The sequence below is a fragment of the Nilaparvata lugens genome, chromosome 5 (genome assembly GCF_014356525.2).
Source record: "Nilaparvata lugens isolate BPH chromosome 5, ASM1435652v1, whole genome shotgun sequence".
In the NCBI taxonomy this organism is placed as follows: domain Eukaryota; kingdom Metazoa; phylum Arthropoda; class Insecta; order Hemiptera; family Delphacidae; genus Nilaparvata; species Nilaparvata lugens.
This window is the reverse complement of record NC_052508.1, coordinates 57,052,368-57,079,830: the sequence shown is the minus strand read 5'-3', so window position 1 is coordinate 57,079,830 and position 27,463 is coordinate 57,052,368. Positions and strand designations below refer to the sequence as shown.

The following is a 27,463-nucleotide window of genomic DNA, read 5'->3' as shown; positions in this document are numbered from 1 at the left end:
GCCACACAGAACGACCTTTTACAAATCTAGCTCACAGCATATGGGTAACAAAGTATTTAATTCGTTGCCGAGCCTCGAAAGAGGCTCAAACACTGACAGTTTTCAGGACAAGACTGAAAATCTGGTTAATAGCCCAGTGTCCCTATAGTTGGCAATCCCTAATAAACTGATTAGAGAAAAACAAAATAAGACTGAAAAAAATGTACTAAGAATCTATCGTGTTACTTTCGAGTGCAATGTTAATGTTTCCAGATTTTATTGTTTCTATATAAGTATGAGTTGTAACTGACATTATTTATAAGTTTTCAAATATTATATTTTCACAACTTTAAAAATGTATCTACTCTTACTTTGTAAATGAATGTTAAAATTTGAATGTATGTGACTATTGTCTATGCTTACCATTGTTTAGCCATGACAAGTAATAAATTGAATTGAATTAAAGATCGATTGAGATATATATTTCGAGATTTTAATAAATTTAAATGAATCTGACAGTCTATGTTCAAAGGCAACTCTTAGTACATATTATATAAATATTTCCCATGTATGGTTCTGGAGCATCTGAATTTAAAATTCTTCTATGTGGAAATAATCAAGAACTGAAAATTTTGTGAAGTTAACATCTACAATACTTAACCTATTTCGGACTATGTGTAACCTTATTCAAATTTGGGAGAGGAATAGCACAATCTTACCTTATTTTATCTCACCCTAACATTTTTGATGGTGTACTACTTATTGTATGAATCAATAAAGAATGAAGAAAGAAATAATATTATATATTGGTCATAAATTCAAGAGTTGATAAAATTTACTTATTCCCACTGTCGAAATCTCACTCTTTTTGTGAATCAAACCTTTAAAAATGGGAGTGTACGGTATGTATATGGTAACTAGGTATTACCATAGTATTATCTCCAACGTATTCTAAAATTAAATGTTTCTCATTAATTCCTTAATTGCGACAAAACATTCCTGTTTTTTCCTCAATAATGTTCTCGCCTATTATATCAATATAGCATCACAAGAACTTTAATTTTATAGCATTCGGGTTTTCAAATTTTTAATCGAATGGTGTTGGTTAACAATATTTCCATTGATAATTTTCAAAATTATACTTCATTGTGACTAATTTTCTGGTATTTCTGCATGATGGGTAAATACGAAATAAATGCTGTCAACCATAACCTTCTCAATTTTTCAAGTTTTCTTAACTAAGTTGTGTAACTAAGATCTCAGACATCTTCAGCACAACTTAGCTGAAAAAGGTGTCTGGCTAATCAATAGAACACGTTCCAGATGTGGAAGAATTCAAATAATAGGTTTACATAGTCTAGTATGTTTTCATTCATTAATATTCTAATTAACACGATACTCTGAGCAACTTACCTCTTCCACTCAGTGTAGAATAGGATCTTCCACAACAGGTGGTCAGGACAGCTGCTCAGCTGCTTGTGGAACGCTGCAATGGAAGACGCGCAATTTATTATTCACTGAGATTGGCTACAATATTTTCTCACCCTGTTTTCAAAACAATTATTATGAGTTGAATTAGATAGTTTTGTATTGGAAACTACTTTGTATTGAAGATACTCGTAGTTTTTTTACCTTGAAAGCGTGCTCGGCTAGTCAGCCCCGCGTGAATGTGCGTGCGCGCGCTTATGCTAGCACTGTGTGAGGGGTTTAAATGGAATACTTATTGCCGTGCAAACTTGTGATATAGTCCGCAAACTGACTCGAACTTGGCGGCAAAACTTGCGCGCGCATCTTTGCTCCGATTGGTCAATTTACACGCATGCCGGCACATGAGGCGCCAGCTTTCATTGATAACCGGGTAAGGGGAGGAAGTTTTTGCCGACGCGGTTGTTTCAAAATTACGCTTCTTGCACCCACGCTCGCATCTACTGTGACGTCACTATTCTTCTCATCTCCTACCCCAATCGTGTCCCACTAATCATATCCTCTAAGCCTTGTGGCCAATGAAACACATCGAGGCTCCTATTTAGTCAAAGCTGATGATTAGGCTGTGACGCAATACCGAATTCATCACTATGATGAAAAGGGGTTTAGACTTTTTTGCTCATCATCTGCCTTCTCTTTGATCCCACTACAACGTGTGAGTAGATAAGAGAACACAATATGTTAGGAGATCTTATCAGATTTCATAATCTTCCAAAGCTTTTGGAAGGAAGCACTTCGATATTCTTAATGAGCACGGTGTATCTTTGAAGAAAACCCTCAGAAGAGGATAGTAGGTATATTAGGTCCATAATTCAAATCATTCTAATGAATGATGTTCTGTGTATCATTAAAATGAATTAATTAATTCTGTATGAGAAGTCCAGGCTTATTCTTTAAAAGCACTAGACAGTTCAGCCTACACAGTTTAGAGAGCTCCACACAAGTAAGGCTCAGCTTGCTAAGTCCATATCTGTGCGTAAATGCATTCTGCCGCCCTTTAAGGGAAAAAAGGTCCATACATGAATCCAGAACATTAAAAAGCTGTGAAATTGCAGCGTGTGAAAATCTGTATATTATAATAATAGAACTTATCAACAGTCACATTTCACGCCACAAATCATCGACAAATCAGTTGAAAATTCTATGAGCTGCTGAAGCAAGTTGTGGGAATGAAAACAAGTATACTTGAAAATCGAATTTACTCACCAACCATACTTGATGATTCTCAGCTTTGAAATATTATTTTATCAAGTTTCATGTCTTCTATAATCTTGATAAAAGTCTATTTTCTATATGAATTTTTTCAGAAGAGCTATAAAAGTCTAAGATATTCATACTTACACAGTGTAAGGCAAGGATATACTGTGCTCTTGTAGGTGTGGTTGATATTTTAAAAATTAATACGCAACCTGCATAATGTGTTGTAGGCTTTCATGTTCATGAATTTCAATTGTTTCTTTAGATGCCCACATTGTGAGAAGAAATCATGAGATGTCCCAATTATATATTGTAAGTTATTATGATGAATGATTTTTGTTCATTTAATCATCATGATAATAATATCACACCTCTCTGATGTATATTACACGATGTTCAGTTAGGAAATAGAAAGTTTGAAAAATAAATCATGAGATGTCTCAATTATATAATATTGTCAGTTATGATAAATGATTTTTGTTCAGTTAATCATTATTATAATAAATTATGGGCTGACTAATAATTTTTGAATAGTAGCGCTCATTGAATTTACATCTAGCTGTTTACTCTGTTGTCAATATTTGCAGTAGCAGAAGTCTTCGGGGTGAATTACAGCAATTAATTTGGATTTTCGTTTAATATTATAAAATGATAATAAAATCACACTTCTCTGATGTATATTACACGACGTGCAGGTAATGTTTTTGCATGTTATGTTAAATACATCAAAAATGTATTTATACATCGCAGCTCGGAATACATCGAGAAACCTTAATCTATAATAATATCATTTGCTTCTTCAGCACTGGAATGAACCAAAAAATAACGTTTTTTGTAAAAGTTGGTGATAGAGCTTATTGAAAGTCACATTTCATGCTGCATTTAAGTGTTCAGGCATGGAAAACTCAACTTACGACTCGTTGATTCTCCAGGATGGTAATGAGTCCGCCTACACAGTCCCTCAGTGGAAGGACAGACGACGTCAAGCGACTAAATAATAGAAAACTGCCGTCTGGAGCTCTGCTATTATTCAAATTGCAACAAGCTTCTTGTTACACAAGATCAAGGAATGATATTAGAAATAATGATATTCCCCTTGATTTCTAACGCTTGTAGACAAGAAAGCATCCGAAAGCCTAACTATTGAAATCTTCAGGACTGTTCTTCAAGGGTGATTCGTAACGAATCTTAAACAGAATCTTATATTATTTTTTATCTAGTTACATAAAATTATAGAGTAAAGATACGGTTTGATCCTTGAAGTAATCATTTGTCTCTGATACACTGTACCTAGAATGCAATGGATTTCTAGGTATATTGAGGTAGGCTAGCTGCTGAGAGTAATATCATTCAACTTCACAAATAGTAGAAATTATGTGTTTCTCAAGTTATGTTTAATCTAATCAGAAATAAAGATGTCAAAAAATCGAACGTACAAAAATCGATGTTTAGCTTTTAAATGGACAGACAAAAAAACTTTTTTTTATCTTCAATGGAGATTCAGAAAGCCTATTAAAGCGAATGGAATATTCTTATTCTTATTCATACAAAGTTTATAATCACGCTCATCTCCTCCAAACTCGTTTTTTAGGTATCCATAGAAACCGCTCATCCATTCGGCTGAAATTTTTCAGGATCAACATGAAATGAATCTTAATTCAACACCCTTCAAAATTCAAGTTTCATATCTGACACTATTTTGGAAATTTAGAAGAAAAATTTCAGTAAAATTCAACAAGTGATCAAAATATTTCCTATGGAGTCTTTGAGAAATGGTGAGTCAACTGTATATGATTTTTTGGACATTTATCTGTAGTATAATAGAGCATTTTATTGTTTTTTCGTTACAGTTTGTTCAAACGGAATTGATTTGTTTATTTGGAATCAATCATATAAATGCGATCGGAAAACATATTACACACTAGTATTACAGACTATCATTTTTCATGGAGAAAGCTGTATATTTTGCATATTTTGTTACGTGTCGACGAAACAAAAACTTTCTTTTTAACCTGAAGTGATATGAACATAACCTTTAATTCAAACTCAAAATATTTTAGTAAAACTTGTTATGCCCTCTTTTAAATGGAGTTAAATTTAAAACATTTTCTAAAAATATCCATCATAAATAGTTTTCATTTAAATTAACAAAACATATAAAATAACACAGACTTACACCACACCCAAAAAATATCCAGATTATGAATTAGATGGTGGAATGCGTTTTTATTTAAATAATGTCAAATCCCTCAAGTTAATTAGCCTGTTTTTCATGAAAGTTTATCCATATAAATTACTGGTGAGTTTAATACTGATATTGATAGGGGTTTAAATGATCTTAAGTGGCATATTTTATGATTATATAATGCTAATAAATAAAGTAATGAAAATTTAAAATTATAGTGGAAAGTGTGTATATCAATTCCTCTTCGAATATCTCTTTTATAGTATTAGGACATAATATTACTGACATTGAATCAGTCATTTTATTCAAACAGGCAGTCAAAAAATGTTATTAGAGAAAAGCCTATACGCAATCTCAGAATTTTATTCACAAGAAAATTGATTTTTTTAAATATAATATATATCATCACCATCCTTAATGATACTTGACACTTGATACCTGAATAGATATTTTGATTGTATGTATTATAGTATTAGGATTAGTATTAGTACTGACAAGTTACCTGTCAAATGGGATTATTCCCAAAATTGATGTAATGTAATGATTATTAAAAAAAAAGAAAGAGATTGAGCTCTTGTATTAAATACAAAAGCTCAAATTTGGACTATGACAAAATTCATAAGCTACCAGCAAGGAGGAAATAAATCAAATACGGTACTCAAATTATTGATATCCTACTCTAAGAATTCAGAGTGCTTCTTCCAATACATGAATAATCACTATTATTGTTCTGTTCACTTTCTCAACTAATATTTTTTACAAAACTTGGGTTTCATACCAATCTTGTGACGACCTGTAATGGACGGTAATATTATGACATTAATAAATAATTGAATCATAACAATGTCAACTCATTCTATTATGGGGAGCCTACTCAGCCCACATTATCTTCCCTCCAATTTCTAAAATTTGATGGGTGTGTGATTTTATTGGAAGATTATCAATAATATATTCTCTTAGACAGAACGCAAGGTACAAAATAGAGCCAATTTTCATAGAGTCTAATATAGCCAGTTCTATAAAGCCAATTTCCAAAACTTGGGGGGTGTGTGATTTTATTGGAAGAATATCAGTAATATTTTCTTAGACAAAACACAAGGTACAAAATAAAGCCAATTCTCATAGAATCTAATACATCCAGTTTTATAAATCCAATTCTATAAGTAGAATCAACAATTTCAGATGCTCCTGAAGGTTCAATTGAAAATTCTTCATGTCAGAGGGACATTTCCGTGATGAGCAGTCAAGCACTGCAAGCTCTCTATGAGTTGAGAGAAGAGAGACTTCTATGTGATGCCACTATCAAGCTGGATAATGGAGAAATATTCTATGTGCACAGAGCTATCATTTCTGCATGCAGTAGCTATTTTCGGTTAGAAGTATTTTGGTCTACCATTATCAGCATAATCTGTTCACAACAATTATTATTATTGTTTCTATACTTCGTTTTATATAATAACTAATATTATCATAGCCACCTCTAATACAAGGCCCCGGCCTACGATATTGCAACGTCGCAGTGTAGGCCTAGAATCTAATACATGATTGGTGAAAGAGATCAGCTGGTATTTTTTAAAATCTCTTTCACCAATTATGTATTAGATTCTAGGACTACACTGCGACGTTGCAATATCGTAGGCCGGGGCCTTGTATTAGAGCTGGCTATGATATTATTCATCTTAAATATTCGTAATATAATGTTAGTAACAAATTAGTGTTAAGTTAAAGCAGGCAATATCATTCAAATCAATTCAATCAATCAATTTACCGTATTCTTTGCATGTACATTTTTTACAATGTTTGGCAGTTCGTCATATTTTAAATCTAACAACAATAAGAATAATGATTTGTCCATAAATATAAACAACAAAAACACAACAAGAAGAACAATCTATTTTTCAAACTATTCTTTCATAATGGTCTTTCCAAAGTACCTAACCACTCTAACCGACTTCAGCACTTTAGCACTCAGGCCGATATCACACAATACCTGTATTGCAAAGTTCATACTTTCTTCCAATAGCAGACAATGATAATACAAGCTGCTTTCACTATTGCAATCCAGCTTAATATCCAGCACTAAGCCTATATTCAAAAAAAATATCAAATTACTGAATGCATTGACTTGAAAACAAATATATTATAAATAAACAGAAGAAAAATATCAAATTACTGAATGCATTGACTTGAAAACAAATATATTATAAACATCCAACAAAATAAAATTGCACTCGTTAGGTTAATCCATTAATGAGAATGGAAAAGAATTCACTCTGTCGAAATACACTCATTTTAGATTTTAGAGTTTATTTATTTATTTATTAGATAGAGCGAACAATACAATAGTCGGAAAAGAAAAAACAGGCTATTGCCCAAAACTTCTTCAATTTCCTGATTTTGTCACAAATCGTCCAAATATTATGTAGGTTATGTTCACTTCAATTTCAACACCAAATCTTCAATCTGAAACTATGAATCAGAATAAAACAAAGAGTTTCAAATTTAGATAAATTGATAATGAAACTTCCGTTAAAACAAAAACCAAACTTCAAATATTCACAAAATATAGAATAAAATCACTTAAATTTTGAGCTCGAAAATACCACTTTCACCATAGCTACAACAGTTATTAATCAATGAAGTGAAGTTTATTCATAATCAACACTAAGTTACATAATTCGATTCTAAGTAAATCAAACCTAGTGTTGGTTTGAAAGGAACTCTTGTACACCATAAAATACTCCATCAACTAAATATTTTTTCAATGTTCTTTAATGATCTTCAAATCATCGTTACTTATAAGGAGTTGTGGTAACTTGTTATTCTTATTACAACTTTCTTACACTGTATCTTAAGAATGAGCTCTAGTTAATTATTTTCTTATTTATTGTATATCTAAAGGCCATACGCTAACACTACGTTCAACGCTAAAACGTGGTTTACTTGTAGATATGATTGCATTTATCATAATGTGTTTCATATGAAGGGGTTATAATACAAGGGGTCCAAGTGACATATTGTCAGTTTCGAGAAAATTGAGCCTAAAGTTTATTTACATTAATTAACTTTTCATTCATGAAATGAATATAGAAATTATATTCACCTATTCCTAAAACCATTCAATATACTTTTACCAAATCAAATGTACAGTTTCATGTCTCAAATTGCTCTCCTTTCTCAATTATCAGCTAAATAGTGATAAGAAGTATAACTTGTACCCCTTGTTCACCAAACAAAACTCTATTGTCTAGCTACACATAAAAAATGAAAAATGTCACTTGGACCCCTTGTATTCTGACCCCCTCATATGGGGTTTAAATGAACAACTGAAATTTCTCCGTTTAAACCGAGTATCTGCATACCGGCACGGACCTGGAATATTATGACTCTTTAAGATGTTGCTGTTAAATTTTTCTTATTTTAATCCAACTTATTTATATTGTACGGTACAAATATAATGGTATGAATAATGATTGTAATAAATAATGTATTTTATTTTAAGATTTATCATGTAATTCTGAAGCTTGTTTCAATCTATGTATACGTTATATTTTTTTCTTCTTTTTATTTTGTGTGGAGTGCGGTTTTGGGCAGTGTTCCTGTCGCATCCACTCTGATGTACTACCGTACATTGTATCGATCTTTTCTCCCAATAAATTGAAATTAAAAATTCATAGCAACTCTATTCTTATCTTATTATTCTTATTTCAAGTATTGATATTCATATTGCATATTCCAGAACCCTATTCACAACAACCTTGAATGGTAAGGATAGAACAAAAATCGAACTTCCAGGAGTGGATTCAAATACAATGAAATTGATTCTAGAATATGTTTATTTGAGACGTTTGAGGATAACAAGTGAAAACGTTGGGACACTCCTCGTAACAGCTGACTTTCTTGGCCTTCTCGGAATCATTCATCTATGTTGTCAATTTCTGAAGAAGCACATTAATCCCAAAAACTGCATGGGTATTTTAAAGTTTGCACGGTAAGATAATGGTGGTTAACTTGTAAACCTTTAATTGATAGCAATTGATGTTTCAAAATTGTTTTTATTTTTATTACACTTGATATCTATATAATTATATACAAATGAATGTCTGTTTGTGTGTTAGTTTGTTTGTCCCCTATAGACTCGAAAAGTACTTGACAGAACGGCATGAAACTTTGGGAATACTATATGTTGTGTGAATATTGGGGATGGTTTCTGACCAGAAATTTTAATACAGGGGTTAATAATAATTATATATTAATCCATTTTACAGACCTATGTTTTCGAAATTGTCGGCCGAGCGGGTAACGTAGAACGGGAAGATCATCATGATTCAAGATAGATCATGTTGTGATAGAATGATTTAGCATCTAAACTTACCAGCTGTAATAAACACGTCACTCTGTGATAAAATTGTCAACTGGTATTAAAACGGTAGTTTTAAGCACATAGAAGTCCGTATTGAGATGTAAATGAAAATATTGATTGTCAGATAAATTTCATGATTCACCAAATAAAGTCAAGTGTGACATGAGATACATTGACTTTTTGGCGGTACGAAGTTCGCCGGGTAAGCTAGTAGGATATATTTATGACACCTGATAATGGCTAAAACCGGTTATAAAAATAACTACTATTTATTCATTTGAGATACATATGAGAGCACAAGGATAATATCCCATATTTGCTCTCTTAACACATAATACAAGTAAATAATATTGTAAATGCAATATTTCATACAAATATTGAAAGAAATAAAAAGTCTTTAAACTTAGTCTCTGAAAAATATCCAGTACAGAAAATTAAAACACAGCAAATAATAAAAAATGATGTAGTAGTTCTATGAAAAAGTACAGTATCATTTAGCCCTGTAGGAATAAATGAAAATAAATATTTCTCATTTTATTTTAAAAGTGTATAATATGCATTTATATTTCTCAGAGATCACTTCTGCTACGATCTTGAAGATGAAGTGCTGAGATACATTCTGCGTGACTTTGTAACAATTGCTGGAGTCAGCGAAGAGATAGTTCACATGGAGGTGGAAGAGCTGTGCAAGATAATTGGCTCCGATGAACTGAACGTCAAATCCGAGGAAATAGTTTGGGAGTGTGCCCTCAAGTGGATGATGCATGACGAGCACAACAGAAAATTTTTTGCTGTTGACTTCATGCGTAGTATAAGACTTGGTCTGCTGGAGACCACTTATTTCCTTGAAAAAGTAAGTTATCTACTATCTAATTAATCAATAATTGTGTTAAATTCAAAACAAGATACATAGAAGAAATTAAAATTCAAAACAACACAATCAAAATACAAAATTCTAAAAACAGGCTCTATGGTGGGGTGTGCTGAAAAGAAAGGAGGAAAAATACCTAGCCGACTATGGTTTCCCATTTATTAGGCTAGTAGAGGGTATAAAAATAAGAAATGGAGAATATTATTCTTTAATATGTGAATATTTTCTATTTTAGTGATAATAATGTGAAATATTTCTTCAATGTTTGGTTTTGAAGCATCTGAATTGAAAAATTTACTTTGTTGAATTAATTAAGGACTGGTAATTTTGTAAAGTGAACAGTAACAAGACTTAACCTATTTCGGACTATGTGTAAACTTATCTAAATTTGGGAGAGGAATAGCACAAGGTTACTTTATTTTTTCTATCATTTTGATGATGTACTTATTGTATGCATCAATCAATAAAGGGTGAAGAGGAGTGAAAATGGAAAGAATGGGTGACTTACTTATTATCTAGTAACTAGTAATAATTTATCTACTTAGTATTTTAAGTAGACAAGTCTTGTCTAAGAAAATAGTCTTGTGGCTATTTTCACAATTTTCACTCATTTTTCTATTTTTTCGAATAAACCACTAAGATATCCTTACAATTTGAAAAATTCAAGTCCAAACTGTACACTCTAAACACTACAAAGAGTAAATTTGAATATATTAAAATATTCTAATTCCACTGGAATTTCAATGTGAACATTGTCAACTTATTATTCTAACTCGATGATTCTGCAGCTGATAAATTAATTCTAATTATTATTGTTCATTGTCTCCAATCAATATAAATAGCCTATCTAAGCTAATGGTCTCATAATGTGATCAATTCGTTGTATGGATCAGGATAATAAATAGCTAAAACACAACTTCAAGAATATTACCTGAATTCCCTACATTTAGGCACTATGTTCCGATATTATGTTACATTTTTATTATAAGATGTAAGCATTTTGTTGTTTCTTCGTCATATCTTATATATTTTTTATGATATAATAAATAGCTGAAACACAACTTCAAGAATAGTGTATTCCCCACATTTAGGCACTATGTTCTGATATTATGTTACATTTTTATAATGTTAGCATTTTGTTGTGTTTTCATATGTTATATATTTTTTATAATATATAAGCATTTCATAATGTTGATTGCAGGTGAAAGAGCACCCATTTGTAGTGGGAAATGCCATGTGCAAGCCACTGATAATTGAAACACTGAGATTTCTGTATGATCTGGAAATGATAACACAGAAACATGGAGAAGTTGCCACCCCTGCAATAGCCCGGCCACGTGTTCCTCATGAGATTCTTTTTGCAATCGGGGGTTGGTCTGGAGGAAGTCCCACTAACTTTATTGAGACTTATGACACAAGAGCTGACCGTTGGATAAAGTTAAGTGAAATTTTTGAACTGAATCATTCGTTCCTCAAATAAAAGTCGAATTGCAGCTAATTACATTATAGAGTTGAATATTCCAATTTCGTGGGTAGGATTTCCATGTATTGGAATTTGTAAAAGAGTAGTATTAATTTATATTGTTCAATTGATAGTAAGGTGAAATAGAAGCGAAACTGTCAGCTCCACATAATTTATTTGAGCCAAACTCAAGTTTCAATGCACTAAGGCATCATCTTCAGTGATATTTTTTTATTAACTTTTGGTAAACTTTTATTCTTTCCCCAATATGGAGAAATATAGTTGATTGTAATTTTACAATACAGTACCTCTGTTAATAGTGTAAATTCAATGAATAGTGTTCAATGATCACCTGCTCATCGAAGGCCTTTTTACCTCTATGCATTTAATTGACACATATTTGTCAATAGGTTGAAGAAGTAGACTCAGCGGGACCAAGAGCATACCATGGCACTGCTGTGATTGGCTACAAAATCTATGTGATCGGTGGCTTCGACGGGACCAAGAGCATACCATGGCACTGCTGTGATTGGCTACAAAATCTATGTGATCGGTGGCTTCGACGGTGTGAGCTATTTCAATACTTGTCGCTGTTTTGATGCAGTGACGAAGGAATGGAAAGAAATTGCACCGATGTATGCTAGCAGGTAAATAGAGATAATTAATGATTGAACTGACAATACACAAAACAATTCTTAATTCATAATGAATTGAATAGACTATAATATCAGCTTATAAATTTAATATGACATTAGTTATTCTCAATATCATTCACTGAGAAACGTGAATTTTCAAGTGAAAAGGAGCAAACTCTATTATCTGATGTATGAATCAATATTTAACATTTTAACATGAATTCACTAAACCAATTTTCTAAAACTACTTCGAATGATAGAGACTAGGTTACATATTTATCAAATTATTGAAAAATTTAATCATGTGCTACTTATGACAGTTACACAGTAACTAACGAGTTCACTATAGATTGATTAGGTAATGCTTCGGATGTAGGGACTAGTCTTTGATTGGAATATATTATCTTTTTATCATTGGATAGATAAGAGGAACTGATTAATTCAAGTCATTGAAATTCAAATGCAAGTAGATCTGATTCTATCTTTATAATTATAGCGGTGGAGGGAGAATATTTTATGTTTATGTGTGGTTATAAAAAATAATACAAATAAACACAAACACAAAAATATGGATATTTACCATCCCCATGTTATCTCATAGTTTTTCAGATAAAATATTTGTAAATGCGTTATTTTATATCTTAATACATCAATTTCTTGCTACCTCCTACTAATCATTTCAAACTTAATTTGATTTCTCACTCTTACATTTCTGGTTTTCACTTTTGCAAGGTGCTATGTTAGTGTTGCTGTCGATAAAGATGTAATCTATGCCATGGGTGGATTTGACGGCCATAACAGGCAAAACTCGGTGGAAAAGTACGATTATAAAGCGAACCAGTGGACACAGATAGCACCAATGAACATGCAGAGAAGTGACGCAAGTGCTGCTGCTTTGAATGGTAAGTACCGTACAAAAATTGATAAATTTATTTATTTATTCTTACAAAAATCTAGGAGTGCAACAGGCATAACAGCCCTAACACACTCATGAATACAGGAAATACATCATTAAAAATTATGCGGTTTTATCTCACCCAGTATTCAACATTTCTCAATTTTATAGGAAAAAATCCACCAAAGGAAAATGTTCAACTTTCACTTCAGATCTGGAGGAAGGACTGAACTTATCTTCACTAGACTAGCGTTATTGACTTTTCCCATTAGCAATTTTATGATTCAATATGATAATAAGCTACCAGTACTGATGTTATCCTACCAAAAATAATTTTCATCAAGAATTCTATTTAGAAAATTATGTTGGCAGTAACAATAGAATTAGAAATTAGATTGCAAATTGATAAACAAAATTATTTTAAATTACTGGCTTTACTTATTTCATTTGGTTGAAAATTTATTCTTATCATTTATTTTTCAATGATTTTATAATAGTGTTTTCTTGAACCACACCATATAGTGTAGCCTGAACTCATTAGTGTGAAGCTGCATTTCCTCTTCCTATTAATTATTATTTCGACATGGTTTTGATAGATATTCTGCCATTGGAACTACATAGGCTGCAAAAATTTGATGTACTCAATGCACTTATTTACACATTTGAAAACAATAATTTCTACAATATATAAAATTACTAACATGAACAGAAAAATAACAATATCAATTTTCATAACAGATGAGTCTATACTTATTTAGGCTCAATACTAAACTACATTCAAAAGCAATGCCAATTCTAAAGAGTAAGGTTTGTGGAAAAAAGGATTCTCGGAGTCAATACTGAACTACATTCAAAAGCAATTCTGGGTTAATATTTATAGAAAAAAGTTTTTTTTTCAAGCTGGAGCTCAAAAAATTAATTTTTTCTACAGATATTAACTCAGAATTGGCATTGCTTTTGAATGCAGTTTAGTATTGACCCTAGATAAGTATAGACTCATCTGTTATGAAAAATGATATTGTTATTCTTCTATTTATGTTAATAATAATTATTATATATTGTAAAAATTATTGTTCTCAGATGTGTTAATGAGTGCATTGAGTACATTGGTAATGTTTCCAGAACTATGACAAAAAAATGGAAGCAATCAGTTTTTGTTCATTGAATCTATTTCTATTATTATTGGCTGAGAATCTGAGATCACATTTCTTACAGTTGTTTTATGTGTTAATATTATTGGATGTGAATAAATGTTTGAATAGCTTATGCTTTTGAACTACAGCTGTAGAAAGTCAACTTCTTATTTCTTGTATTGTAACTATTGTTGTATTGACTCCTCCTCTAAACACGGACTTGTTTCATATTAGAGGAGTAATTTCCACTATGTATTGTGACAATGTATTGTGAAATGTACACTTTATGAAGAAAAAATCAATTTGAAAAGCATAAATGCTGCATCTATGAAGCTGCAAAGCTGCCTAACCCGTTCCTATTACCTTAAATGAAATTATTAAAAACTCACAATCCAGGAACATTAACTTATTCAATTATTTACTGTTCATTGCGTGTTTGTGATGAGTCCTATGAATTATTGTGAAATGATGTTCAGATGTATCACCAAACTAATGACCAATGACAGGTAAAATTTTCATAACGGGCGGATTCAATGGACAAGAGTGTCTGAGTTCTGCTGAGGTTTACGATCCGGAGCTCAATCAGTGGACGATGATCACTCCAATGAGATCGCGTCGAAGTGGAGTCTCCTGCATAGCATATCATAATGCACTCTACGTCATTGGTAAGTTTAAAAACATTCCATAAGTTATAAATTGAAGAAATTTAGATTCTTCGATTGGTCTCTATAAGTCTATTAAACAAATATTTTGAAACGTTTCAATAAATATATTATTAAATTGTCGAGGTACAGTTTTTATATTCATTTTATTCTGATCTAGACCAATCCATTATTGACAGAATTCGAACCATTGAAAAATTAGACTTTTGCTTGCATTGGAATAAAAATTCAAGTTCCAAGAAAATCTTTGATCTTCATTAATTCATTCGCGTCTTCATTCTCCTCAATATTTTAGAAATTAAAATGTTCATCTTGATAATTTGAAGTTGTATAATTGTACCTATCTACAATATCGTCACTCTCAAATTCCTGACATATATTATTATTCCAGGCGGATTCAATGGTATTAGGAGAATGAGCAGTGATGAAATCAGACTTTTGCTTGCATTAAAATAAATATTCAAGTTCCAAAAATCGTTGATCTTCATTAATCTATTCGAAAGCGTCTTCATTGCATCTCATCTCTATTTTGGAAATTGTAATCTTTATCTTGTTTGAAGTAATATTATACAATTGTGTACTTACGTCATCACTGACAAATCGCTGACACTATGATTCCAGGCGGATTCAATGGTATTAGCAGAATGAGTAGTGGTGAAAAGTACAATACAGAGACCTACACATGGTATCCAATCCCAGACATGTACAATCCTCGCAGTAATTTTGCTATTGAGGTCATAGATGACATGATTTTTGCTATAGGAGGCTTCAATGGTGTCACAACAATATTTCACGTTGAGTGTTTCGATGAAAAAGCTGGTGAATGGTATGTTGCCGACAATTTACCCTACTATCTAAATTAAAATTACTATTCAAATTAGGGATGGTACCCTTCCATACCACGGAGTATGATTGAAGAAAGTACTCATGTTGTTTTCTCTCTATAGATAAGATCATAGTAGAGAAGCGAAGGTAGTTTCAAGATTGAAAAGAGTGTCGAATGTAATGCATGTGTTTAGATATGGTGGTTCACATAGTAGAGCATTATGTTTTGCCCCATTCAAATATGCTATAGGCATCTTTTACATTCAATATTCTTGAGCTTGTAGCTACCTCCAGTGATCCACTATATATAGTACATATATACAGTACACTATATATATAGCACCCTGTAGTACAGTACTAACTAGTACATTATTTATCTATGCTACTACCTATATTATATTATGTTATATCATATATTATACCGGGTTATCATATCTATTATGTACATTATATTATGCTACTACCTATCTGAGCTTTATGAATAAAATCAATACGCTTAATTTGTTTTCCTTTAAAAACGTTCCTTGTAAATTCAATATAAATTGAACTATTTTGGCAGAGCTTGCAAACCATGCAACTTCCATCGAGATCGATAAATACAGATTAGTTGACAGGCGTCTAACTGTCGATATTTTTGTCCAGAGTTTTCTATAATATAGAACTGTACTATACTAACTGTCCATCTTCTAAATAGAATAATATGCAACTTATCTCTCTATTTAGAAGATGGATGAACGGGATCGTAGTTTTGAATCTTGCTGCTAGATGGCAGAGGCTGCTTCTAGATCAAAGAAGTCACTGTGCTGTTATTCATCTTCTCTATACTTATAAAAGGCTAAGCCCCGACAGACTGAAATCACACCACAGCCCAAACTACTGAGCCTAAAAACTTGAAATTTTGCACAATTGTTTATGGTAGCCTGAAAACATCCACTAAGAAAGGATTTTCAGAAATTTGCCCCCCTGAGGGAACTGGGGCCCCCCCAAAATTTTGTACTTTTTAACCGCTCATTGCACAGCAAAGTCGTGAGGAACTTTTTTGTTCAGCTACGAAAAAAAAATAGATCTATGCAGGAAAATTTCGATCAGGAGCACAGGGGGGTCCAGGAGAGGGCATTTTTCGAAAATGTTTATGTAAAATCACACTACAGCTCAAACTAATTGTCCTACAGACTTGAAACTTTGCACAAATATTCTTCAAACATGCTAGACGCGCACTAAGAACGGATTTTTAGATATTTTGCCTCTAAGGATTTCAAAGGATGAAAAAGGATCCTATTAAGTAAGGTTATGAACATGGTAAGGGATAATTTATTTATTGACATGTGATATTCTAACATATGTTGTAGTCATTGTAAATAACAAAATAATATGATAGAAATTCAAAAAAGAACATCTGTTCTACTATTGCTTTCTACCTGATTCCACTTAACCTCAATAATATTGTTCTGATAACTGATAAATATGTTTAATAATATTATTATTACTAATATAATAAAAGTATTGTTTTGATAATCAATTATTATGATTAATATAATAATAGTATTGTTTTGGTAATCAATAAATATTTTAATTTTCATAAACTCTGTATAATATAATGGTGAATGTGAAACAGCTGCATCAAAGAAATTATCTCAAAAACATATGTTTAGGAAAACCATAGTTTTGAACTTTAGGCCTACACGTGGCTTGGATTATCAATTTTTCAGCTAGAACAGTTTTTTGAGACTGCTAAATAAACGTCTGCAGTTTTATCAATGCTGTATCGGCAATATGAAAACGCATGCAGTTAATATGTCTTTAATTAAAGGTGTTGATATTCACATGATAATTATTTTCTGCCATTTTTATTTAATTACAATTTCAAAATTATTATTCAAGCCTTGATGGAATGATTGACTCACTGTACAGTCAGTCGAAAATTTTAATATTGAAATGAGGGGTATTTTGGCAAGCTGAACAAAAAAATAAGGTCCTATGCTCTTTTTCGATATTAATTTTAATGAAAAATGAGTCTTGTGGGTTGTCAAAGCTCCCCCTGGAAGGGAAACTATTCATTTTATCCTATCTTTTAGTGAAATAACAATGATTTCTTGCCAACAAGAATCGAACTCTTTGTGAATTTAGATAAACTATGACCTACACTTTAGATTTATATAATTATATTAATTGAATTCATGGAAATTGAAGTACTTTTTTCAGTCAGTTTATGATTAGTTGATGAAATTGATTATCAATAAAAAAAAATGATTATAATTTTATCAGTACCGAATTAGTTGAATGAATTGTCGATGTACTGAGTTCTTGGTCAACAATAATTTAATATTGGTATTTATCCAATCATTATTTTTCCAGAAGTTATTTCATTTGAATTAGAAAATATTTATAAGCTCCTATCAATTTGTCATTCGTAACAATGAATTGTTCAAAACATGAATTTAATCAAATAAAAAATGGCTCATACTTCTGTATTCATGTTCGCATGTTTTCCACTTGTGATGGATAGCCAAATATTGTATGGCGAGCTGCACGGCGAACTGATGGACAAACACATTATTAGTTCAGTTTTTGCGTACCTATAAGATTGTAGGATGGGGAGGAACAAACTACGTTCACCTCGACCCCCTTATAAAAGTGCAAAAACTAATAATCTAAATCATCAAGCAGAAGCCACTTTCTTCGTTATCCGTCAGACCAGCTCTACAATGAGTTTGGTGTGATGGACGCAAGACAACTCTACTCCCTAGGAATTATTTGCAGACTACACAAAAACCCAGAAAGCTTTCAAAACAGAAACCACTGTCATAACACAAGGAATAGAAGCCTTCTCATCACGAACGTGGCTAGGAAGGCAACATACCAACAACACTACTTCAACCACCTAGCACCAAAATACCACAATTTACTTCCTGTGCACATCAAGATAATAGAAAACTCAAGAAAATTTAAATGCGCCATTAAAAACTGGATCAAACAACTGGAAGGCATAATATAGGAAACATAAATTTCGAACAATATTTGTAAGCTCACTTTCTCAGGGGTTATTTGCACCCCCACTCTAAACTTAATGTATTACTATTACACCTGCTCTAGAACATGGGTTTTCCATAGTTGAGTAGGTTAATTTCCGAAAAAATGAAATTTATTTATATTTGTAAAAAAATTTCATAAATTGTAATTGAATATTGTGTAAATTTTATTGATTAGATTTCTTATTTGTATATTAATGGAAATATAATGTATTATTATTATTATTATTTATTATTATTATATTATATTATTATATTATTATTATTATTATTATTATTTATTATTATTATTATTATATTATATTATTATTATTATATTATTATTATTATATTATTATTATTATTATTATTATTATTATTATTATTATTATTATTCATTGTATATTTTTCCTCCGACCAGATGTCCGATTGCTGTCTCATTCACTCAATTATCAAATGAAAAGCCTGTTTGACTTATAGTAAAGATAATATGTCAATTTTTTTACAACATACAGTTTTTATTCATCAGAAGCCAATACCAATATCAGTCCAATAAAAAAATCCTATTCTGTCATGTTCCCCGTAGCGAAGCACGGGTAACTGCTAGTATACAATATATGTATATAGCAGAAGTAGACATGCGCATTAGGCCTCTATTTTCTATTTCTATGTAGGCCCGTACTAGACACCAATAATGAATGGCTATAACTTCCGATTGGTTCTATGGACTAATATCCTTTTTAATCTAAACGAAAGGTCTATCCTCATACAACAAAATGGCTACCACAACTCATTTTGACAAAAAATTGGACTATTAACCCTTTTACAATCAGATGTTCAATACAACAAATAATACAACCTAATACAACAAAATGGCTACCACAACTCATTTTGACGAAAAATTGGACTAATACCCTTTTTACAATCATAGGTTCAATTCATGGTGTCGATTCTTTGGAACTGGACTTCTAACTATATAATGTGGTTAGGGAATAGTTTTGTCATTTGAGCTGAACGAATTATTTGAGAGACTATTTGAGGTTGAATGAATTTTTGGAGGGACGACTATTTGAGGAACTAGCAATCTCTATTTTCATGAGGAACGTTTGGTTCAACATTGATTCTCGGACAAAAATTTTACTGAGGGAAAAATACAACTGATATAGCCCCGTGATGATGGGGACCTCATCATAGCAGTACGTGGAGAAAAAATACTTTCATATAATAAAATATACTCAACTATTCCACTATCCATGACTAACTGCAAGTAACAGTCCGTTTTTGAACTATTTTCGACGACACGATTATAATATTCTAATAAATATTCAAAAATTAGACTGTAGTGTCATCGAAAATAGTTCAAAAACTGAATAAAATATACTACTTTCATTTACATCCAGTGCTTGATAATACTATTTCATTTCAATCATTCTTATCTATCTCTGTTTTTCAATTGATAAAAATGTAAAGTATTTATTGAAAGAAGAAGATGATTTTAGGTTCTTCTGAAATTCGATTTCCTACTGTCAACATTTGTTAAACTGGGAACAATGATTTTTTTCAATTTAATGCTGACAGTTGAAACTGAATCTCACTTTGAAAAAAGCCAATATAAGAATTATTTCTCAGTAATTATTGAGGTTGTGTTTGTGTATGTGGGTGGTAGTATTTTTGTACAATTTCATTCAAATTATTGATTCTGCTATTAGCTTTCACAGATTAAGTTGGAAGCCATCATGTAATGTCATTCATTGACTTTGAATGAACTGTAACTGTATTGCTGAAAAAATAATTGCAGTGTTTACTGCAACATGTTGTGTTCAGAGAGTATAGAGTGTAACTTAGAATCACTTCACTTATATGGGCTACTTTATTCAAATTAATAAAAACAATATAAAACTTGTAGTAACCTTGAAAATGTTAACTATGAAAACTTTAAAATGCTTTAATAAAATGATACTACAAGTTTTATATTGTTTTTATTAACTTCACTCATATAGGCTACTTTATTCAAATTAATAAAAACAATATAAAACATGTAGTCTAAAGTTTAAAAACTTTGAAATTCTTTAATAAAAGGGTACTAAAAGTTTTATTAATTTGAATAAAGTAGTCTATATAAGTGAAGTTAATAAAAACAATATAAAACTTGTAGTATCATCTTATTAAAGCATTTTAAATTTTTCATAGTTAACATTTTCAAGGTTACTACAAGTTTTATATAGTTTTTATTAATTTGTAACTTAGAATTTTACATACTTTACTCTCTGGTTGTGTTAGAAAGAATATTAAAAGTGTTCCATGATTTTCACTTGATATTGTGAATGATTGCAGGTATGAAGCCACTGACATGAATATCTACAGATCAGCCCTGTCAGCATGCGTGATCATGGGCCTGCCTAATATAACAGACTACATCCACAAGCATCGCGAACTACTTATGGAAGAGAAGCGCCAGAAATTACTGTCCATGGAGAATAATAATAGTTCCGGAAATCAACAACAAGCAGCCATGGCGATTGCAGAAGTTGAGGAAACTGAGAATAATCAGGACATCGAAGATATTCTAGAAGAAAATGACCTCGCACTTTTCCTGGCCGAAGATGAGTTCTAAACCTAAATCCTCAACAACTACTTTATATATCATAAACAAACTTTAGCACTTAACAAATTTTGGATCATAATATTGACTTATCAAACTTTGGATCTCAATAAATAAAAATCCTTGCAATTAATGGTCGGAGATTTTTTCTAATTTATGAGAATGCTTGTTAAATGTATTATTTTGTCGAAGACTTATGTACTTAAGACTATAACTGCATGTGCATAGTATCTTCCAATTGACTTGGCAACGAGTACATTGAATTCGGGATGTATAGTAACCAAGATCAGGATGTCAAGAATAAATATACATATATCCATTGTAACGAAAAATAGATAAATATGTAACATATGAATCAAAACTTCAATAAGAAGTTTTATACATTTGTTTATTATCTTATTCTCTATACGATGCGGATAGGTATGCGCACTCCAATTGAAAACAATGCATCAAATCTAATCCTCCGATCCATCCGCTGACGATCTGTGTGCGCCTACGTTAATGCGTCATTCAAGTTGATAACTTAAGTTTGTAACTTAAGTTACAAAGTTAGTAGCCTATATAATAGTAGGTACCTGTTAATGATAAATCGCAGTATCATGAAATAAGTATAGCATAGTCATGGTGTTCATAACTTCTGAAAAAATGTATTAAAATTATTCGAAAAAGCAATATAACCTGCACTGAATTCATCTTGGATGATTAATAAGATTACTTTGCTGTTTATAACGCTGTACTTGAAAAAGCTCTCTATATTCGTATCTTAATAAAACGTGATGTGAGGCCCGGTTGCACAAAAGACTGTTAGATTTTAATCTCGATTAAATACCATGAGAACCAATCAGAGTAAGCTTCTTTTAAGAAAAGCCTTCTCCGATTTTTGTTCTCGTGGCATCTAATCATGATTAAAATTTAAAGGGTTTTTTCGACCGGGATTCAATATAATCAGTATTTGTGAGTGACTTTAAAAGGGTCTTTTAAAAATAATAAGGTGGACATTTTTATTTTTGTTGTGATATTTTATTACAAAACATTCATTTCCTTCCATTCAGTCTTTAAAAACAGGCACTTTTTCATGTACAAGTCACGCATACATTAGTTTCTATACATTATTGTATACATTATTTTTTAAAAACCTATACATAGCTATACACAATGGAGTATTGTACATGTGTAGAAGGTACACGGACGTTTTCAAACACAATATTTGGCACTACTTAATATGGCTGCTGCATTTGAAATGAATAGAAGAATTATTCAATTTTATAATAACACATCGTCAGCAGGCATTCACTAAATCTTATATTTACAATCGTGGTTTTGTCTTACATCACTATTACTTTACAAATTTGCCAATATATAGCAATAATTTACAAAGGGTATCGAGTTTAATATTTAATTATACATTACTGTTATGGCAAACAATTGGAGATGAAACCTACAATAGTAAGTCTATTATTAATAAAAAATAGTTATCCAATATATCAACAATACTGATATTAATAAAAAATCTCTTTGAGCATGTCGACGTCTATACAAAATATTCTATTGATAAAATGAATAAATCGCCATTTTTTGAAAGTTTTGTGTTCAAGGAAGGAGTAATGTTTGCTTTATTCTATGATAGGTGTTGTTCAAGACTCCCTCCACTGAACTTGCATGGCAAAATATTAAGCGTCATGTTTCAATAATGTACAGTAACCGGACAACTACAAAGACATCCATTCTCAAGCGAATGGAACAAACTGTACAATATATTTCATGGCAAACAGAAAACGATTTTCAGAAAAAATCTACATTTTAAATAAAAACGTTCTAATGACTACATCATCGTAACGAAATCCCTGAATTTTGTTCAGACCAAGATAGCGAATGATCTGAACTTAATTTGAACACTAAATACAACTATAGAATTAACAACTACTCAATCGAACACTAATATTCGCCAGAAATTATCAATACTTATTTAAATAGAGGTTTGTATAATTTATTACAGTCTTCAGTGTTTGCCTTAATATGTAGATGCTCACATAAGCTATAATAATTATACTTCTAGTTCATGTCTAATATCAAGTCACAAGTTTATATAATATGGAAATGTATTACCCTATATCTTAAGAGTCCTATCAAATAAGATATTCAGTTCGAACTCACCTCTAATATCTGTTGATATATGCAACACATACTTTCAATAAGAATGGTAGGACATCTAAAATAATATATATTCTGACAAAACTATTATAACTATTATAAAGACTATAATAATTTAAAATAGCAATCAATTATTTGATGTCATGATTACACTTCATAACAGAAATTCATGCTATACAGTAGGATAATATTGTTCAAGTCCAATGAATATGGAAATATATTGAGCTGGAGAAATCACCAAAGTTATAAATAGGAACGCTATAATTAAAGTAGGTATTTTATTTGTAGAAATGAATAAAGATAAATTGATTCCTACATTAATATGCTGCAATACTATATGATTCAGCTTATAAAATATCAATTACTATAACTAAAGTATACTATTGGCTTATTCAAGATAATATAGTATGTTAAAGCTTTTTCCACTATGATACATTATTTTCTATAATATCACAGTGAAGTAGAAAAAATTGTAAAATGTCAGTTCAGATTGAGTTACATGAATGAGTGGCATCATGATTGGCATCAATATTTCATAAAAATGGCAAGACCTATGGCAGGATAATCAATAAATTAGTAATAAATAATCAGACTTTGTTTTTGTAAAACATCAAAATAAATTACTGCAGTTTACTATCCATAATATTCTTCTAATACTCAATTATGGCAAAAGTAGAATATGTGAAGAATTTAAAGCTGCGTTTACACCAAAGTTATAAAAAATGTGTATAACTTAATTCATATAGATTCTATTAAATTGAACGGAACTTGACAAACGCATATGTTCATCATTTGTATGATATGTTCAATCTAATAGAATCCATAAGGATTAAGTTATTAACAAAATGTTGGTGTAAACGCAGCTTAAATAATATGTTGAGTAGTTCAGGTACATAAAACTATGATACTTGATAGTGATGAGAAATGGATTATGTAAGTCAAATTTGGACTCTTCATCTATGGGAATTTCTGAAAAAAGCATATAGATGTATTTTTAAATTGGCATGGCACTACCTTAAAAAATATTGTACTGTAGTCAGAAAAAAGTATGATATCAGTCTCGTTCATTCAAGCAGGAAATAACTGCTCTGACAACAAATTTTCTACTTCATCTAATAATAAATCGAGGGTCTACTTCTACATATCTGCTTATAGGAAACATGAAATCACTTCTTATTATGGATTTAAAAAATTAAAACCAAAGAATATTACTAAATATGCTTAGTCCTAGTGTAAGAAGGATCCTTGAGGTATAATTGAATATCTCATTCCAAGATTCCCAACATCAATAAGTTTGATGATTTATCCAGCTGTAGGGAGAGCACGCTATAGTGTCATTATCATGTATAAATCATAAACTATATATTAAATATGAATCAAAGAGTATGTAAAAAATACAGGATGATCATTTTGAATGAATTGTATTGCTGCTTCGTAGACCAAGATTAATTCAGTTTAATTTTCTGTTAACTGAAAAGGAACATGCTAATATTTTAGAAACATGATTTGGAAGAAAAATATCTATCTTTCAATTCTTCAATTTGTTATTAACAGATATTTGAATTTATGCAGCATTGAGGCTTGTGTACAACAATGCGATTCGCACGACGCCGATGGCAACCATTTAACTATCGCTCAAAAATACTCCCGCTCCCGTCGTCGTCATACGATTCGCAATGGTGTGTACATCTCAAAAAATCCAATTGATTACACTGATTCTTCAGTGGGTTTCAAACCAGCACAAAAAGAAACCCAGACTTGTTTATGTGTAACAGAGTTGAGAAGATTTGCTTGAAGGGGTTTAAAGAAAGCATTCTTTTCTATCTTACAAAAGTAATAAATTATATGAAAACTCAAGTAAATATTTACACATTATAATGAGTTGAACAAAAATATTGTCGAATGCTATTGTAATAGCAATACAATGCGTGTCTATTTTGACACGTTTCTAAACATTTTGATGAAATGCATGAAACTACTTTATATGCTAAAGGATAGTAATTAACCGTTGAATTCAATTAGGCCTATTATAAGATCATAATTTTAGTGCATCTTCTATCAATCAGGTATTTGCAATATTCAGTAATTCACACAAACACATTAACAAGTCCATCTGAGTTTCTATTTGCACTGAGTTATTATATACGATTTGCTATTTCTCTGAGTTCAACAAATGAAATAATTGCATAATTTCTAATAATTATTACTTTCACTCCTGGTTGATGGCGTTTACAAGGTTCACAGTATATTTGAGGTATAATAATTTTCATCAAGATAGATGAATGAAATGTATAAATATTGTCAATCCCATAATAATTTATATTTTAAAACAAAAATTATGTTATTCATACATCTTTTCAGTAAAACACCTTTTCAGTGTGAAGAAATTTGATAACGGTTCTGAGTAAAGTATGTGAATATTTTTAGAATCTATATTAAGACTTGACATAACCCCTCAACAATAGGAATGAACTATTTCTCTGAGTTGAACAAATGGATGAATCTCATTATTGCATAATTCCTTATGATTATTGCTCCTTTCACTCTTCATTTAATCTATTTACTAATTTTACAACATATTTGAGATTTAATTATTTTCATCAACATGGATGTGGAAAAATTCCAATTCCACGACAGTAATTGATCTTTGGGATGAGAATTAAAATCAAGGAATCAACAATATCTAACTCAGTCATGCAACATATTTTTAGTTTGTTAACTTTTCTGTGTGAATACTTAATTAAATTTCCAATTTATATAAGACTTGATATAAGAATGAACTAGAAGCGTGTAGGCCTACTCACTAAGAGACGTACGTTATTATTACTCGAGTATTGTCAGACGTACTCCTCGGATGGTTTGGTCGCGCCATTGGGGAGTCTGAGCGAAGCTGGCACGCGGCCATTCACCGAGTCTGGCAGTTCAGCGATATCGTTGAACACACCGACCAGGCTCTCGAAGTCGGGACCCCAGTCGAGCAGGTAGTTCCAGCTGTCAGCGGCCGGAAGTGATGACGGCGACCCGTTCTGCGGCCGATACAGCGGGCCACCTACGTGCGACAGGTCGTCGTCTGATGGCACTAGCGTGCTGAGGGAGCCGCGGAACGACGAGTCGAACCCGTCGTAGGAGGTGGGTGGTGGGGGAGGTTTGTCGGGGGTGCCCGTGTCGCTGTTCCGTGTCCGCGACGACCGTTCGTCGTCGTTGCTGAGTTTCGTGAAGATGACGTCACTGAGTTTCTCACCCGTCACACTGTTATTATCGTACTCTATCTCGGAACAGGTGAACGAGTCGTTTCCGCTCTCGTCGGTTGTGGTGGAGCTGTGGTCACCGCCTCCGTTCACGGCTCCGTGGAGTCGGTGACTCTCCTGGTTGACTCCGCGGCCGCTAGAGCTCGACACCGCGTCGAGTGTGCTGACCAGACTAGAGGTTCGCGGACGCACGTTGAGGCGGTCGATCTCCTCGGCCGTGAGGCCCATGGGCATGCCCCCGTTGATGGGCATACCCCCGTTGGAGGTGAGGCCGATGTTGCCCACATCTTGCCCCGCGTTTGGCGTCTTGCGACTGGCCGACGAGCTCTGGCCGCTCAGCCGACTCATGACCGGACTGTTGAGGCTTCGCTCGCTGTTGCTGTGTAGCACATCCTTGCCCACTCCCCCTGAGGATGACGTTGTCGCCAGTAGTGCTGACTGCAGTGGCTTCCCACTTATGTCCTGCAACACATACATTAATCAATGAAACCAAATCCTAGAGTACTAAGCTAGAAGAATCGTGTACCATGGAACCATTCTCAATTTACTCCAATAGACAGTTCCAAATAGTAGCAAGTTCTTAAGGAAGTGAATCCCATGGACAAAAAGCAACAAGTAAATTAATGTTCGATAAAAGCTCCTATAAAAAACTTTCAAACCTTTAAAAATTATCGATGAGATTTGTATTCATATTATCTTATTTCTTGTTGCAATATATAGTCTGTGAAATGTGTTATTATATGTGTTTTATAGAATTCAATG

At 32.0% G+C, this 27,463-nt stretch overlaps 3 protein-coding genes across 4 annotated transcripts in view; 1 reads left to right on the top strand and 2 right to left on the bottom strand.

The window, feature by feature from the left end:
- The window catches only part of LOC111063980 (thyrostimulin beta-5 subunit-like), a 42,754-nt gene extending 41,025 nt beyond the window's left edge, over positions 1 to 1,729 (bottom strand). Inside the window, exons 1-2 of one of the 2 annotated variants that reach the window (XM_039428854.1) lie at positions 1,612 to 1,729; positions 1,393 to 1,465 (exon numbers count right to left, since the gene is read on the bottom strand). The gene's annotated coding sequence lies outside the window, so the exon portion shown is untranslated. Of the gene's footprint in view, positions 1 to 1,392 lie in introns of both variants that reach the window. The other variant, XM_039428853.1, reaches the window with a different exon arrangement.
- A 2,539-nt stretch (positions 1,730 to 4,268) lies between these two features.
- On the top strand, positions 4,269 to 21,435 carry LOC111064636 (kelch-like protein 10). Its single transcript, XM_039428851.1, has 11 exons — positions 4,269 to 4,436; positions 6,029 to 6,218; positions 8,586 to 8,837; positions 9,783 to 10,062; positions 11,282 to 11,518; positions 11,953 to 12,015; positions 12,083 to 12,189; positions 12,910 to 13,079; positions 14,712 to 14,870; positions 15,489 to 15,693; positions 21,035 to 21,435. The coding sequence occupies exons 1-11, from the start codon at positions 4,418 to 4,420 to the stop codon at positions 21,312 to 21,314; spliced, it is 1,962 nt and encodes a 653-aa protein (XP_039284785.1). The 5' UTR covers positions 4,269 to 4,417; the 3' UTR covers positions 21,315 to 21,435.
- A 4,354-nt stretch (positions 21,436 to 25,789) lies between these two features.
- The window catches only part of LOC111064644 (cadherin-related tumor suppressor), a 278,331-nt gene continuing 276,657 nt past the window's right edge, over positions 25,790 to 27,463 (bottom strand). The window contains exon 19 of the mRNA XM_039428848.1: positions 25,790 to 27,163. Coding sequence (XP_039284782.1) covers positions 26,291 to 27,163 — 873 coding nt within the window. The 3' untranslated portion in view covers positions 25,790 to 26,290. The remainder of the gene's footprint in view (positions 27,164 to 27,463) is intronic.